Below are 16,099 nucleotides of genomic sequence, written 5' to 3' on the forward strand. Positions count from 1 at the left end.
GACCAAACTCCACCCCCTCTGCCCCTATAACTTCAGACCATGGGAGAGAATAGACGACGTACGCTGCTCGGCCTCCTTCCTCCCTCCCGGTATGACTGACTGACAGCTGTGTGAGCGTGTGTGTTTGTGTGTGTGTGTGTGTGAGAGAGAGAGAGAGAGAGAGAGAGAGAGAGAGAGAGAGAGTGTGTGTGTGGTGCCTGGAGCCGCATCCTCCCTTTGGAACCTGTCCTGAACTGAGAATCCGCTTTACATTTGATTATACCCGGCGTCATTGTGGGCTGACTGGGCTCCCATCCTCGGCTTTTCCACATTTTATTCCCGCAAGGAAATCGTACAGAAAACACCCAGGCCTCTATTATTAGTTAGCCGTTCAGAAAACAGTTATTTTGTTAAGGGGCGGGAGGGGGGGGGGGAATGATGAACGACACGGAGCACAATTCCGTGCTCGAAGAGTACGATTTCGAGCGACGGTTCGACGAAAGGCGGGCTCTGGAATGGATGCAGGAGAACTGGTAAGTAGCATCTGTGGGGTGGGGGACTAAAACTCATTGTTTTATGCAGAAGCGAGAAACCTCAAGCCGGCGAATTCCACTAGCTAGCCAAAGGCCGGGTCGCGGTCTCTATTGTAGCCGGTTCATGATGTCCAGGCTGTCACTGAGGGATGCTGCATTCGAACTTGTATAGGGTAAGCATCAGCTGCCTGCTGCAGCCAGTCAGTGTAACGTCACCTGTAGGCTGTAGCCCTATACGTCTATTGTTTGCAACAGGCCATATAATCTGTGAATGACATAATCATATTTATAATAAAGTAGGAAAACGTCACTTCGCCCGCTCCTATTTCAAACGTCCTTGAGGATGCACGATATGACCGCTCACACATAGGCGAGACTCGGTCTGCAGGAAAACATCATTTAGAAAACAGATTCCAATCATTCTAATTCTGCACGTTTAATACTTGCAAAGGTATATATATGGGATGAGGCCTATGTAACATACCTGTTTTGCATGAATATGTAATTTGCAGTGTATACCGAAATGGAGCACTTAGCCCCATCCCATACTATAGTACCATTGCATCACCATCACGTATCTCAATTCAAAGTGCTCTCCTCATTGTCCAATGAAATGTATGCACCAGAGGACTGAGGGAGTGATTATCTTGCCCTCGTGGAAACATTTCCAAGGAAACCTAGTAAGACTACATTCTTGCAGTGAAGCTCAGATAGGGACAGAAATCTAACACTGCACAGCAGAGTTAAATTTCAGGTGTGCAGAAACACAGCAGCAGTGTTGTGTTTCCATCTATGAAGCAAAAGCTTGGACCTTGCAAGCCAGCCAAACCACATCTTACTCAGAACCGGGTTTATTATTGAGTTCCACTGTGTGTATGGCAAAATCTATACACCTCAAGAGTATATAGCAACAATCGTAAAATACCACTGATGCTTCGCTTGCATTTAATACTGAGTGCTTCCGAGGTAGTGAGTAATGGGCCCTGGTTTCACCACAGCACTTCTTCTGCTGATTAAACAAAGCACTACACTGTAGACTGCACAGTTTGCTTTGAAACAGCATTTACAGTGCCCCCCCCCCCCCCAAATGAGCCTTATTTCTCTCTAGAGTATAGAGATGATGAGCAGGGGAGTTTGCGTGTCATACTCTTAATCGTCCACCTTAACAGGAGCACTATGGTTAAATTGCACTTTTACATGCACACATGCACGCACGCACACACACACACACACACACACACACACACACACACACACACACACACACACACACACACACCAGCAACTCAATCGAGTCACAACCCTTCCAGCAGGTCTCTCCCTAGTCAGCACAGCAAAATGAGGAACTGTGCTGTTGTCTTTCTATCTTCCTTCCCCTCCCCACAACACACACACACACACACACACACACACACACACACACTCACACTCACACATGCACACGCACTCAAAATCAGATAACAAACTAACAAACCGTACTAGCCCACAGAGACTGTCACCACTGGAACCTTTCTTGCATGTGTGTGTGCGCAATTGCGCATGTGCACATAATGCAATGTTCTTCACTACTGTGTCCATAGAGAGAGTACCCGCCAGGGCTTAGAGAAGGGGTTTCTCCCATCTCATCAGTGGGATGTACTGGGCAGTGTGGGGACGCCCATCAAAATCCCATATGTAGCCTAAACTGGGTCAAGCAGAAACATCTCTTCAGCCTAATACTGTATGTATTCTGCCAGTCTGGATTATAGGCATCTGTGTCTGTCCATGTTCTGAACTTCCTGTGGACACGCACGCCAAGCAGCAGGCCCGTGACATGCACACACACATGCTCACACACTCTTTTAAATAATACTATTTTATAATAAATTGGAAATATTTTATTTAAATAAGAAAGCATTGAAGTACAAAGTTGCAGTAATGGCATGGCTCCCATGCACATATCCTCACTTGCACTCTTGCACAGAAATGCACACAAGCACGTATTGTACTTGCCATGGATGGACACAACATGTACTAGTCTGTGCTTTTTACCTGTATGCTTTTGTTGATCTTTTCAGACATTCTTTAGTTGCTGTTGCAGCCCGATCACAGCAGCTTTTTTATTTTACAGTTTTTATGTATGTACACATGTATACGAAATACCATACAAAACATACAAACATATATAACCTCCTCCCCCCTTAGGCTCAAAAAATCAAAACAAAGTGGTGGAACAAAGCAGTGGGACAGTTACAGGTCAAAATGGGTTAAGACTGGGACATTTTCAGACAACTGTACCTTAGTCGGACATAGTCCGGAACAGTTTAATGAAAGGAAAAGTCTTCGACTAACTTTACAAAGGGACTCAAAGCCAGGAAAAAGTGCACAGCAGCCCAGGCTGGTAATCCAGTCGCAGTGCCGAGCCCGACACGGCCTTTACTGCATGTCTTCCCCCATCTCTCTCCCGTTTCCTGTCAGCCTACTGTCTGTCCCTTCAAAAAACCAATAAAAGGAGTAAGCCGCAAAAAAAATCTAAAAGAAAAAAGAAAAAAAGCGCACAGCAGCTTTTTGAGGGGCGCTAGCCCCCCGTACAACTAGCTCTTAGTTACCGTCCACAAACTTAGCCTTAAACAAACATTAAATTCCGATATACAGTGAATGGAGAATTTTACATCATAGTGTCTATTTTACGTCATGATGATGTACGATGATAAGAGCGTCCCTCACTTCACACAGGTGTTATTTTTGAGGGGCGCTAGCCCCTCCTATATTCAGCTATAGTGTAGATTTTTTAACGGAGACAATGAACGGAGAATTTACATCATATGTGTCTGAGCAAATCGTTATTTTTGTCCTACAAAACCAATTCATTGTCAAATTTTGATGAATAATGGATGATGTACGATGATAAGAACATCCCTCACTTCACACAGGTGTGATTTTAAAACTAGTATTGGACTCAGTCTATAATTGCCTCATCACCGTAGCCTTGGATTGGTTACTGTCAACTACTGTACTAATCTCTGCTAATCCCCCCACTAATTACAATTGGGGCCCCATCAGAATCAGACATGACCTGAACGTCTAACTACTAGGGGTCACTAAAGCTTTTAGGTCATTTCACATGGTGTAATCAGGATAATCCATTCAGTAATACAGAATAATGGGTTTCAGGGAGTTGTGGGCATGTGCAATGAAAGGGTTAGGGTATAAATCATTAAAACAGTTTAGCAGCGGAACTTATTAAAAGTTAATAAATGTTTATTAACAGGACCTTAGTTTATAGTGCTAGTTTTTTGGGCTGTGCATGCCCCGTTACCTCCCGGCCTAGCTGACGCACCCTCCTAGATGGAAAGTTAAATATATGAACATATTATTTTTATATGCAACATATATGTTTATCATACGAGATATATATATATCATATTTCATATCCACATATATGCACTATTGCCATATATTGCACCACCATTAGCCTTTTCATGTCACTACCCCCCCTAGAGGGCGCGCGCGCACCACAGGGTGCATGCACCACAGTTTGCATGCACCACAGTTTGGGAACCCCTGATTTAAAGTATAGTTATGATTATGAAACTATACCTGTTCATTGTAAGCTATAACAAAGATCTTGTTTGTGACATACAACCTCTTTCCATCTGCAGACTTACAGTGTGTAGCAACATATGAGCTTGTAGTTAGCTATAGCTATTTTGGCTATTCGTCATAAAGCAAAGTCCATAGTGCACATTAGAACTCAGACCAGACACGTGCTACTGAAGTCCAATTTATAGTTTGTTAGTAGTTTGTTTGATGGAAGTGGTGTAGTCCAAAGTCCACGCCCAGCTGCCGATAATCTGTGTGTAATGTTCTTATGTAACAGCATCACATCTGTATTGTGACATGGTGGCTAAGGGGGGTGATTATTGGTTTGTGTTTTATTTGCAGGGGGTGCACAGATTTTCACTTATCAGCAGCAAATATTAAAAAATGTATAAATAAAGTGATTTTATTGAGTCGGGGAAGAGAATCATCTATTGTAAAGGGAAGATATTATTTTTTACAAAGGTTTATATAGTTATTTAAAAAAAAACATTTGTAATATGCAGTTTTCAAAATGGGTTTAGGCAATTTAATATTACTAACATCAGATTTGTTATTAAGATATAATACATAAAATGTGTGCTGTACACACATTAAACTATATGCACACATTTTGTGTATTAATACACTGAGGCCAATTAAGTCCTGACATCACTCGCTCATCCCCTGGTTCGCGGAACTTCGGAAGTTTTTCTCTATGGAGAATTACATTCGTCTCATATAAGAATTGTGGTCCAAAAATAAACAAACTGCCTCTGCGATATCGTCGGAGAGGTGTCTCCGTATCGTTTACGACAGTCAGTCACTCATATTTGATACAGTCTGTTTCTAGCAAAAAGGTAACTAATTCAGCAGCAGTATCATTAGCGTTTTTTTGCAGGCAGTTGATTCTTCATATCCATATGAGTGAAATCGCCGGGATGATTTGTTTCTTTTTCAAACACAGTTCTTATATGAGGCAATCTAAGATCCCCCTATGGGGATTATGATACAAATACAAAAATACACAAACCCGTGGACTTACCGGTAGTGCCCTCTAGCAATATTGACATGAGACTTTGGTGTTCTATACTAGAATTAGTGATAAAAGAGTGATTATAGTCCAGTAAAGATGTGTGTTTCATGCTGTCATCACCTCCACAGGACCACATCCTTCATGTTCTGTGGCCTGTATGCAGCCCTCGTATTTGGGGGGCAACACTTCATGCGGGAGAGGCCCAAGCTGAACCTCCGTCGACCCCTGGTGCTGTGGTCCCTCAGCTTGGCCATCTTCAGGTGAGTTAAGATGTGCAATGGGATGCAAGAAGCCTGCGGGTGAAGCATGGAGGATTCTGGGTGGTATTGGGCGGGTATAAATAGGGTCAGGTAGATTGGCGTGGAGGGCGGAGAGTGGCGTGAACGGGCAGGATCAAGGTTGTTTCAACTCCATTGTGTGGCTGCAGCTCCAAACAAAAGGTGTCTTTTTTTACGGTCTAGATTTTGTACTACATGATATAAGTATTGGAGTCTAGGGGGCAAAGTCCCTTTGTTTAATTTGTGTGGCCAGTTGTCCAGCAGGGCAAAGGTCTGTATATTTGTACTGTTTGTACAGTTCTTTCTCTCTAACAGGAATTGACCTTATCATATCACACACTGATGGAGCCATTAAAACATTTAAAGTGTGACTTCTCACATTTTCAACCCATCTTCATAATTGGTCCTCAATAATGTTAATTATAATATGATTTTTGTCTACCCTGTCTGTTGTGCTGAAGAGTCTCCCTCTTCTAACTGCTGGTGGTGAGTGATGTTTCAGTGCGTGGAGAACAAGCTGACACCAAACAGTATCACACGACAAGTTCTGAACACATATAGAGAATATATCTGCTGTCAGGGAGAAACTACCTAACTCAACAAAATGAATCACATTTTCACAAAATCACAAAATGTAAAATGTATAGGAAATAAAGAAAAACATATATTTTTAAACAAAGCAATACTGCCAGTTCCTCATCAAAGTTGGTATTGTGACTTTATATATTGTCAATTACTTGCATGAGAGGTTGTGGAGTTAGCTGCTTTAGCACGCACACACCCTATTGGATACTGTACATAACGTGACCAGAAAATAGAGAAGAACAAAGTAGCTGATTGTCATGGTGTCAAGTGTATCTGACTATCCGTTGTGCTTACGCAGAGGAGAGTGATTCAACACATGTACTACTGGGTCAATATTCAGATAAAGGTTAGTCCCATAATCATAATTCATAACGCCATCATGGTGTTATGAATTATGATGATGTCGACTGACCTTTATCTGAATATTGACCCAGTAGTTTATGTGTTTCAGAGGAGGGCTGTGGACAGTTCACAAAGCTGCCCACCAGTGACATCATCGATGCCGCTGAGTAGTGTAACTGTTATATGAACCTTTGTTTTAGCAAGGTACAGGTCCTTTTCAAAACAGGGTCCGTTTTAATTTCATGTCACTTATTGTAGGCTACGTCACTGCTAGATTCCATCATAGAGTATCCTAGGCCATCAGTGGAATCTACTGGTAGAACGATATCTTTTAAAGGTTTGTCGGATCGATACAATATCTCACCCGTCTCGGGTCCTAGATTTATCTGGTCTTTCTCCTCTCAGACATGGACAATATCTCTGTGCCAATCGGATCTGGGAACACATTTCCTGGTTCCTCCATTAGGGTCTGTCATTGTAGACCTGTGAAGACCTCTATTGTAGACCACTTTTGTATAAGAGGCATATTTTGCAATCACATTTTTGTGTTTCAGAGTTAATAAAAAAATAACTTTTGCATGCCAATATAGTCAAACTAAAACAAAAAACAATATGTCTGTAATGTGTAGCTCCACAACACACAGGAGCCAAACCAGAGTAAAATCACAGTAATATTTGGAGTGTTATTTTAACACTCCAAATATTAGATTATAGATTTGACTGTGTACCAGACTGGTGTTGTGTACACAAACACCAGTGTCCAATTGCGACAGAACCATAATGTGCTGATGAATACGCAGTAGGCTATGCACTTTTAAAAGGCTGATATATTCAACTTTTTACTGCATTACACATCATTTGCATTGCTGTGTTTCAACCAATCCCTAACGCTGCACTTTACTTCAGCCCTTTAGAATCAGACAATTTATTTACACACCATTATAGTAGCTGAGATTAATAGAGCAGTGCTCTGGTAAGTGGTAATGTAGCCAATTTAAACGTCTTTCCCATTGAAATCTAATTACCAGTCCCAGACTGTCCTGTAATAATTACAGCAACAGTGACACAGTACTAAAAGTGAGTCTGATATTATGTGGCTATGGATTTATGTGCCCTGCTCTGCCACAAAAACTTTATACATATTAGTTTTGTCTTCTCTGCTACTAAAAACATCAAGCAGCTGTCTCACAAAGCAGTGCACTGTTACTCTACTATTACTAATTTAATCCACTATTTGACACATGGTAAATGCATTCAGTACTAGTTCTGCTGTGTTTGTACAGAGGTACAACCGTACAGCACATCATTAGTAGTGCTGTGGATCTCTAATCCTAAATCTACAAAGGCGCCAGTGGGAATGACCCTCATCCCCTGAACTGACTGCACTCTAGTCTGGGCACTGGGCTAATGACTCTGGGATGCCCTCCTAGTTTGGTGCTGTATCATTGCTGCCACTATCTAATACTGTAAGATAACACAATAATACAGCCATAGTTGTACTGCACAACAATCTTAGTACTATATCGTATAACTTCTGAGCCAACTGCCGCTCTTGGACTCACCAAATGCATCACTGATTGTTGCGCAACGGACATACTTGAATGCAGGAGACACACACCCATAAAGACCGCCAACATCAACACAAATCACTGTTGACAGAGAATAGTTTCTGTTGTGTGTGATGTCAGACAATGCCGAGTACCGAAACACTGACTGAACACACTGACAGTGTAATAAACCAATAAAGCAATGCCAGGCATGCTGATTTTGTCCTTGATAAATATGACATCATGCTACGGGTAAATGCAGTTAACCAACAACATTCCCAAGTCTACATGTTTAAAAATCCCTATAGGGATTATATTAACTCCTGTATGATGCCTTAACTGCTTACAGTGTCCTCTGATTGATCACATGTTGCGAGATGCCCATCAGTATATAGTTGAAAGTTATCAATCAATTGGCAAATATTGATTATTTTTGCATGTGCATGCATTTCTACTTTATATTGATTTAAACCTTGAATCTCTTAACATGGGCTGCTATATTTCTGTTGAAAATAAACATTGATGGGTGCCTAATGGCCTTTGCTGCGTGTCTCTGTCTCTCTACCTGTTCCTGTCACACTTTGTCTGAATAAAGGCAGAAAGGCCCACAAAATATCACAAAAAAGAATATCGCTCTGTCTGTGACTGTGATGCTTGATTGATTGATTGATTGGAATTTTTAATTCACAGTATGTAGAATGGGTAAAGTTCAAACGAAAGCACAAGTCAATACAAAAACATCTACGAGGATAGAACCATAAAAAGCACTAAGACTTGTTTACATCAGGGTCCTCCATTTTCAATTCATCAGAACATTTAAAGGCAAATTGGGTCGGGACCCGTTTGTGGGTCACGGATTTCTTTTTTGGGGTCCTTACATTTTTTTGCTTTCTAGATTTTGTTTTTCATTATTATGATTTCAAAAACATTTTGAAAAAAACATTCTCAAAAAAGTTTTCATGAATTATTAATACCAAATGAAGCAACCCGTTGTGAGCTATTTTCACTAAGTTGGGTCCCAGGGGAATGTATCATTTCGTCACAGGCTAAAAAGTTTGGGAACCACTGCGTTACATAATGTGTGCTATAATGAACGGTTGTGTGTGGACCTTCTTCCTGCAGTATCATCGGGGCGCTCAGGACGGGGGGGTACATGTTCCATGTCCTCACTACCAGCGGCTTCAGGCAGTCGGTGTGTGACAACAGCTTCTACAGCGCCCCCGTCAGCAAGTTCTGGGCCTACGCCTTCGTTCTCAGCAAGGCCCCCGAACTAGGTAAGGCTTTAATTCCCTTGTCATCTCTCACCATGTGACAGACATCAGTGCCGTCATGGTAATCGGTTTTTGAAATTTGAATCAAACGTTGCACAAGTTCGTCTAGAATAGAGTGCCGAGGTCCTGATGTCACTCACATTAGCGTTTTCTCGCAGTCAGTTGATTCTTCATATCATAGGAGTAAAGCTGCTGGGATGATTTGTTTATTTTTCAAACACAGTTCTTATACGAGGCGATCTAAGATTCCCAAGAACGCGTGGTATAGCTCCCTCTAGCGATATTGACGTCAGACTTTGGTGCTCTATATCCGCTTTTGGAAACAAATACAGGAGAAAACTGGAGAGATGATGGCGTCATGGTGTGAAATGCAATCGACAGATTGTTGGTTTTAACTTTGTATGGAATGGGATCTGAATGGGAGGTTGAGTAGGATAAATTAAGTTTAGGTTATAACCTGATTGGGTAGTCCCATCAGAGTGATACTAGCCATGTACATCATTCTGAGTCAAAGGCTAAGGCAAACAAAGTAACCTTGAGTGACCAAGTCGGTTTCCCGTTAATGCTTGTGTCCTGGAGCCCTTAAATGTTGTACTGCATTTGCATCGATCAGGGAAAGGCCTATTACCTTCCCCGCATCCTGATGACATCTCCCTGTCTGTGCTGTAATCCAATCACTGCATGTTCTCTGTCAGAGGAAGATGGCATTGCTCCTGGTAAATGGAGGTAGGATGCTGAGATGGCGAAAAAATTCCATTAGTGTCCACTGTGCGTTGATATAGAGAACCCCTCCTCAGCTACAGACAGAAAGGACATTTGCTGTGACTGGTATATCGCTACAGGCCCAATGTGCTGAGATACTTATACAGTAACTAGTGAATCACATTTCACTGTATTACTGCAACTGCCTGATTTGTGCAAATAAGTCATATCAATCTAAGGTCAGAGTTAATTGTCGTATCGGGGTAACAGCACTGTATGGGGGTTTGGGTTCAGAAGGTTGTAGGGTTACCATAACTTGAATAATCCTCTGCAGTGTGTGTGTTTCTAACCATAAGTCCTGACTTTTCGTTGCTCACCAAAAATATCTGCTCAGAACTTGTAGATTGGCATTGGCTATTTTCAGTGCACGCGATGCCATTAGGTAAACAACAACAGTAAAACTCTAAAGTATAACTCTACCTGCTCTACCCACAGGCGACACAGCCTTCATTGTGCTCCGCAAGCAGCGCCTCATCTTCCTCCACTGGTACCACCACATCACCGTTCTGCTCTACTCCTGGTACTCCTACAAGGACCAGGTGGCGGGAGGCGGCTGGTTCATGACCATGAACTACGTGGTGCACTCCTTCATGTACACGTACTACGCGGTGCGGGCGGCCGGCATGCGGGTGCCGCGGCCCTTTGCCATGCTGATCACGGCCACGCAGATCATGCAGATGGTGATGGGCCTGGCCGTGCTGGTCCTGGTGTACAGCTGGATGCACGAGGTGCGCTGCCCGTCCTACATCGACAACATCGCCTGGGGAATCCTCATGTATCTCAGCTACCTGTTCCTCTTTGCCTACTTCTTCTACAACGCCTACCTCAAGGGCTCCTCCTCCTCCTCCTCCTCCTCCTCCTCCCTCAAGGGAACCAAGGCAGAGTAAGATGGCTGCCCCTCTGGCAAAGGGCCAGGTTTTAGCCCCTGTGCCCGGGCAGTCATGTTAGAGCGTGCCAGAAATGACAAAAACGTGTTGTCCCATTGTGAATGTTTTGAGTCACAGATAGTCGCTTTCCCTGATCGCTGGGGCCACATCGAAGAGTGACTTTTTTTCATCAACGTTTTCTAGGTTTCTGTAGCTTAGAAGGAATGATGTAACCACGGATCCACAAAACAGACACAGTAGTAGAATCTTAGAGAGAAGTGGCACGCCGAAACAATGCATGGTCATGGTAAATTGTACACATTTACAGTATATGTGATCACATGAATAATAGGGACTAGGATATACAAAAATGTAATGATGATAGAAGGATGCCTAGTTTATGCCGGAGGACTTTTTTTACCAGACTCTTTTCTAGTGTCAGAGTTCTGTGAGAAATAGCTGTATGAGGGCTAAAGCAACGAAGTCAGTTTATGAATATGTCTGCATGTTTTTACGTAGAAAGTCCATTATGGGACACTATGCAGAGATGCTCCAACTTCAACTCAAGTGAAAACGTTTAGACCTGACTGACACGCATTCTATAAAAACAGTATGATAATAAAAAAAAAGGGAATTGACAATTTAACATGCACTGCATGAATTTGACATTTTTGTCAAATTTAATTTTAGCAACTTTACATGAGCAACAGGAACAAGTGCACTTGAAACAAGTCTGAAAGATGTGGAAAGGGTGCAATGTGCACCCTGCTGATATCAAATATCAACTTCCCAAATTACGGAGCTGATGGAGGCATTGGCCTGATTCCAAACAGTCACTTTGCCAATGCAATGTTCATTATGATCACTGAGAATCAACCTTATCTCAGCTCTGCAATAATATTAATGAAACCATCTATGGGTTGTGTAAAAGGGAACACATTGATTAATTGCACATTAAGGAGGTTTTATTAAATTAACATGTGACACAGATTTATTATTGTATCACAGAATACAGACTTATTATTATTAAAATATGAATACGGTCTTGCCCAACCTATTGCATGGGGGAAAACTGTGAAAAAGATCTCTGAGCTAATTCTCAAAGCATTCCTCCATCAGCAGCCGTCGTCTCTCATATCGTCTACACGCTCTGTCTGTTGTGCTCCTTTGCATGCAGAGGAGCTAGAGATGTGAACCCCCTCAACCCCACACTCATCATCGCCCCATTCTCTGTTCCATAGTGATGTCTTGTTTACACAAGGCAGATATTTTTGCTTTGCTTCACTCGTCCTGAATGACAACATAGATACGTGCTACAACATATTGAGAACACTGCTGATATTGCACAGTCTATGTCTGAATTGTCTCAAGGTTGTTGTTTTTTTCACCTAGTCAGTCTGTTTTATTGGAAAGCACACAATAATTTGTACTTTTATCTTACTCTTTCTATGCGTCATCATAAGTAAGTATCGGTATGTAACTCTCCCATTTCCCAATGTCTTGTAATGCAAGTCGATTGGATTAATCCAAATCAGTCTAGAAGGCCTTCATGAAATAAATTAGGTGGTAAATGGTAACAACCACAATAAAATGTGACATAGCACTTTTAATCAGGCTCTTTTAATTAAAGAGCTGTACATTTAAAGGGGAAATGGGCAGTTGTCCAAATTTTGAGTTTTGTACTGTAGTGTAGATCGATATAGACAGATACATTTGTATCGTACATCCTCATGCATTGCACACCCTTTAGTGTGGTCTATTTGAGAAAGGATTCATTGAAATGGGGAAAATGAGGATATTGTGATGTTTGTATTTCAGTCAGGGTTGATAAGAATGGAGACATGGAGAGGGAGGACTGAGTGGCGTGATGACCTGAACAATGTGTCCATTGTAAATAATATCTTAAGAATCTATTTATTTTCTTAATATGTGAGTTTCCCTAGCAAATCTGAAGCGTGCCCAGTAAATGTTGAACTAAGGGCCTGTTTGTCTTAAACTGTGCTGATTGAGTTGATGTTATTATTTTTCATTCCATCCTTAAGTAATGTTTAATGCATCTGTGCTTTGTTTCTACTGTAGAACTGTCCAGAAGAATGTTTGCCTCTCAAATTTTCTCTGGTTTTTTTCTTCGTTTTTTTTAATTTAAGTCAGAGCCTGCCTTATTAAAATAGCCAGTAATACAATTTAACTAAACATTCCACCTTATTTCTGTAATAAACATGCATACCCATTAGATTAGATTAGATTAGTCTATACATCTCACATTTGATTTTCAATATGACCCCTGACGTTCAAGTGGGCATTTACATCTGGACAGTAAAGGGAGATTTGGCTTGCAGTTTTATGTTCTGTAAATCTCCACCACTTTCAATGTATGTTCACCCCCATGGCAGCTTCTCTGTATACTGGTATGTCTATTGTTGAAGAGCTAAATCTTGTATGCTATCTTGCTCATTGCCATCCCGTCATAGTTGTGGGAGCTCGTTGCTGCCTGGTGGAAACCTTATAACAGCGAAAAAAGCTGATCAGCTATTTTCGCTATTATAAGGTTTTGCTTGACACTCTTAGTGTAGTGAAGGGCATTAAAAGGGCATTAAATGACAAAAAAGAAACAATTTTTCAAAACGTTTTTATCTATTTGATACAAGGCTCTGCCCAACAGCGACGATATGTAGCCTACCAAGCACACTCTTGCAAGGATACATTTTAAAAGCCTTCAATAAATACATGACAGGGCAATACATTTAAAATCAATTAAAAGCCACCAAACGCCGACCAGTTTCAACGGTCAGTCAAAAGCTGTCTTTGTCAGGTAGTTTCACATACAGTACTGTCAGTAAATTTAGAAGGTTTTACAGGGTAGCCAGCCACATCAATACATTGATAAACTCTTTCTTATAGTTGCCTTCATAATTTAAGTGCTCCTAAAACCCTCCATTTTGATTCTAAGGTATAGGTGAATTATTTAAAATATCTCACCAACAAACCGTTGCTTCATCAGTACTTACAGTACTGTGCATCGGTTATATTTTAACAATAGAAATTCAATACCATTCTGCAAAACAATCACATTACAGGTGCACTCTGCATTGCAGCTGCAATAGAGATTTATTTTTACATTTCTTTTGACCAGCAGTGCTTGAGAGTCATTTGGAATATTGATGATTATTTGAAAGCTGTAATGCCTACTTTTGCACCACTAATCTTGATACAGTAATTAGAAGTAATTTGTGCCAAATTACATTTCTAGCAGTTTTCTGTTTTGCATTAAGAGCACAGTCATGTTAATTTGTGCATTATCTTTGCTGTTGTAGACTTATTAAACTCCTGTGGATCTACTGTCAACTGCAACAAAAGGGAAAAACCTGTCTAAGGGCTTTTATGTTTGAAGGTTCAAATGTTGCTACTGTATAATAAATTACATTTGGTTTTAGTATGTTTCATACTGTTTTGTTATCAGAATGCTTTGTCTCTAACATGGTCCCTAAAACCAGAGATGTGAAACACCGGCTAAATAGATCCGATTTAACGACACACGTGGGTGGGTGCTCTTATGCACTTCTGCAAAGAGCACCATTGCAGTCACTTTTGATGTGGCCCCTTCAACACAGTACTGGACTGAGTTTTAACTTACAGACAGAGAGTAGTTTCACATTTAAAGTGTCCCAAGATGCAAAGCTGTTTACACAAACCGGGATCGTATCCTCATTAGTCAATAGCTTTTACAACCTCCTAGGATTTATGTGTAGCCCTGATATAACAGTGCTGAGTAAGGCCTAGGTCAGGGAGATCTCCTCAGAACATTGGGGATGATATTATGGTCCTCTCCCAGCAGAAAGAGAGGCTCAGTTGAAGGCATGGGCCGATTGATCTTCAGCAGTTCCAAGTTCAAAAGAAAGTTAAGGTCTTACATCATAGAGTACTTCAAATATATATCACTAGGTTGATAAAGATGCCGCATTTGACCGGTTTTGTTGCCAGAACACCACAATGTTCTTTGCTGCTGATAATGACACATGGAATGTTTTTTTATAACGCTTGTAAAAAAACACTCTGAGCCTCCAAAAAGCTCAAGAGTCAAAGCATATTTAATATCTGATACATTTCCATGCATTCATACATTCAATCACACTACAAACTCCAATAAACATGTAACATACACGTGCTGTTTCTAACTATAATAAATAAAGAAAATTCTACCAGTGCAGCTATGCCAACATGTACACTCTGTATATTGTACCGGTATATTGTATACAGTATCGTTTCTAACTTATTTTACCCTATCTTTATATTTGAGTAAATAATTGGAAATATTTTAAAATAATTCAGTGTGCACCAACCTCATCCAAAGATGTGTGCAAACATACCCGATAACAAAAAAATTGAATCTTTTAGGTTTGCCATATTATGGTCAAGGTAAGGTATTAAATGTAGGCTGCCTACTCCATTGCATTTACTCAAGTTACTTTTTAAATAAATTGTACATATAACAGTAGTTTAAAAGAAAATAGTAGTTAGTAGTTTTAAAACACAAATTTCACCATTACTCATTTGTAAAAGTACGATGACTATTTTTAATTGAGTCATTATTTTTAAAGTAATAATTATGTTTACTTGACTAGAGTTTTTGCTACTACTCTTTCCAACACAATACATTATATCACTTCACAGAGAGAGGACACCTAAGTGTGGAAAAAATGACTTTTGACTAAAGGTTCATGGCCAGGGGACAGGTTAGTGTAAAGACAAGTGTATCAGATAAGAGCGCAATTGTGGAATTTATGCAAAGCATGTACGGTAGATGGGGAGAGAACTGTGTTAAAGGGATATTTCACTTAACATTTGGTCATTTTATCATCTACTCAGGCTTATGTGAACATCCCAAACAGTTTTTTAGTTGCTGGATTCAATATTTAGATATTTGATATTAATTGTAGCTGCCCATCCCCCTTCCTACCGTTACATTCATTGAAAACACCTGCCCATTTTTCCGGTGACTCATACTGCCCTCCTAATACGTGAGGTGTCCATGTTTTTTTAATTCATTTTTTCATTTCTTTTGAATAATTCTTTTGGATGAAAAGAATCAGGGAAAGAACAAGGTCCCATACAAAAAAGAAAGAAAAAAGTAATTAAACATTAACACACCTTTAAATTGAGTTTGTAGTTACAATGGGTTTTTTATAGGAAGGGGGCAGGGCAACTAAACCTGTTCACATAAACCTGAGTAGACGATAAAATGTTAACCAGTCCGTGACACACATGAGCAAGCAGTCAAATAAGTGAAATAACCAACCAACCAACCAATTAAATCAGAGAATTAAATTTTTTCTATCCAGAAC

At 40.6% G+C, this 16,099-nt stretch overlaps 1 protein-coding gene across 1 annotated transcript; it reads left to right on the forward strand.

The window, feature by feature from the left end:
• Window positions 1-417: 417 nt before the first annotated feature.
• LOC308333488 (very long chain fatty acid elongase 6-like) lies at window positions 418-16,037 on the forward strand (the record flags this gene model as incomplete). Its single annotated transcript, XM_080789931.1, has 4 exons — window positions 418-512; window positions 5,235-5,366; window positions 8,981-9,132; window positions 10,327-16,037. The coding sequence occupies 4 exons, from the start codon at window positions 418-420 to the stop codon at window positions 10,776-10,778; spliced, it is 831 nt and encodes a 276-aa protein (XP_080646057.1). The 3' UTR covers window positions 10,779-16,037.
• Window positions 16,038-16,099: the final 62 nt, after the last annotated feature.

This window comes from Protomyctophum bolini, assembly GCF_963924005.1.
Source record: "Protomyctophum bolini genome assembly, chromosome: 18".
Taxonomy (NCBI): domain Eukaryota; kingdom Metazoa; phylum Chordata; class Actinopteri; order Myctophiformes; family Myctophidae; genus Protomyctophum; species Protomyctophum bolini.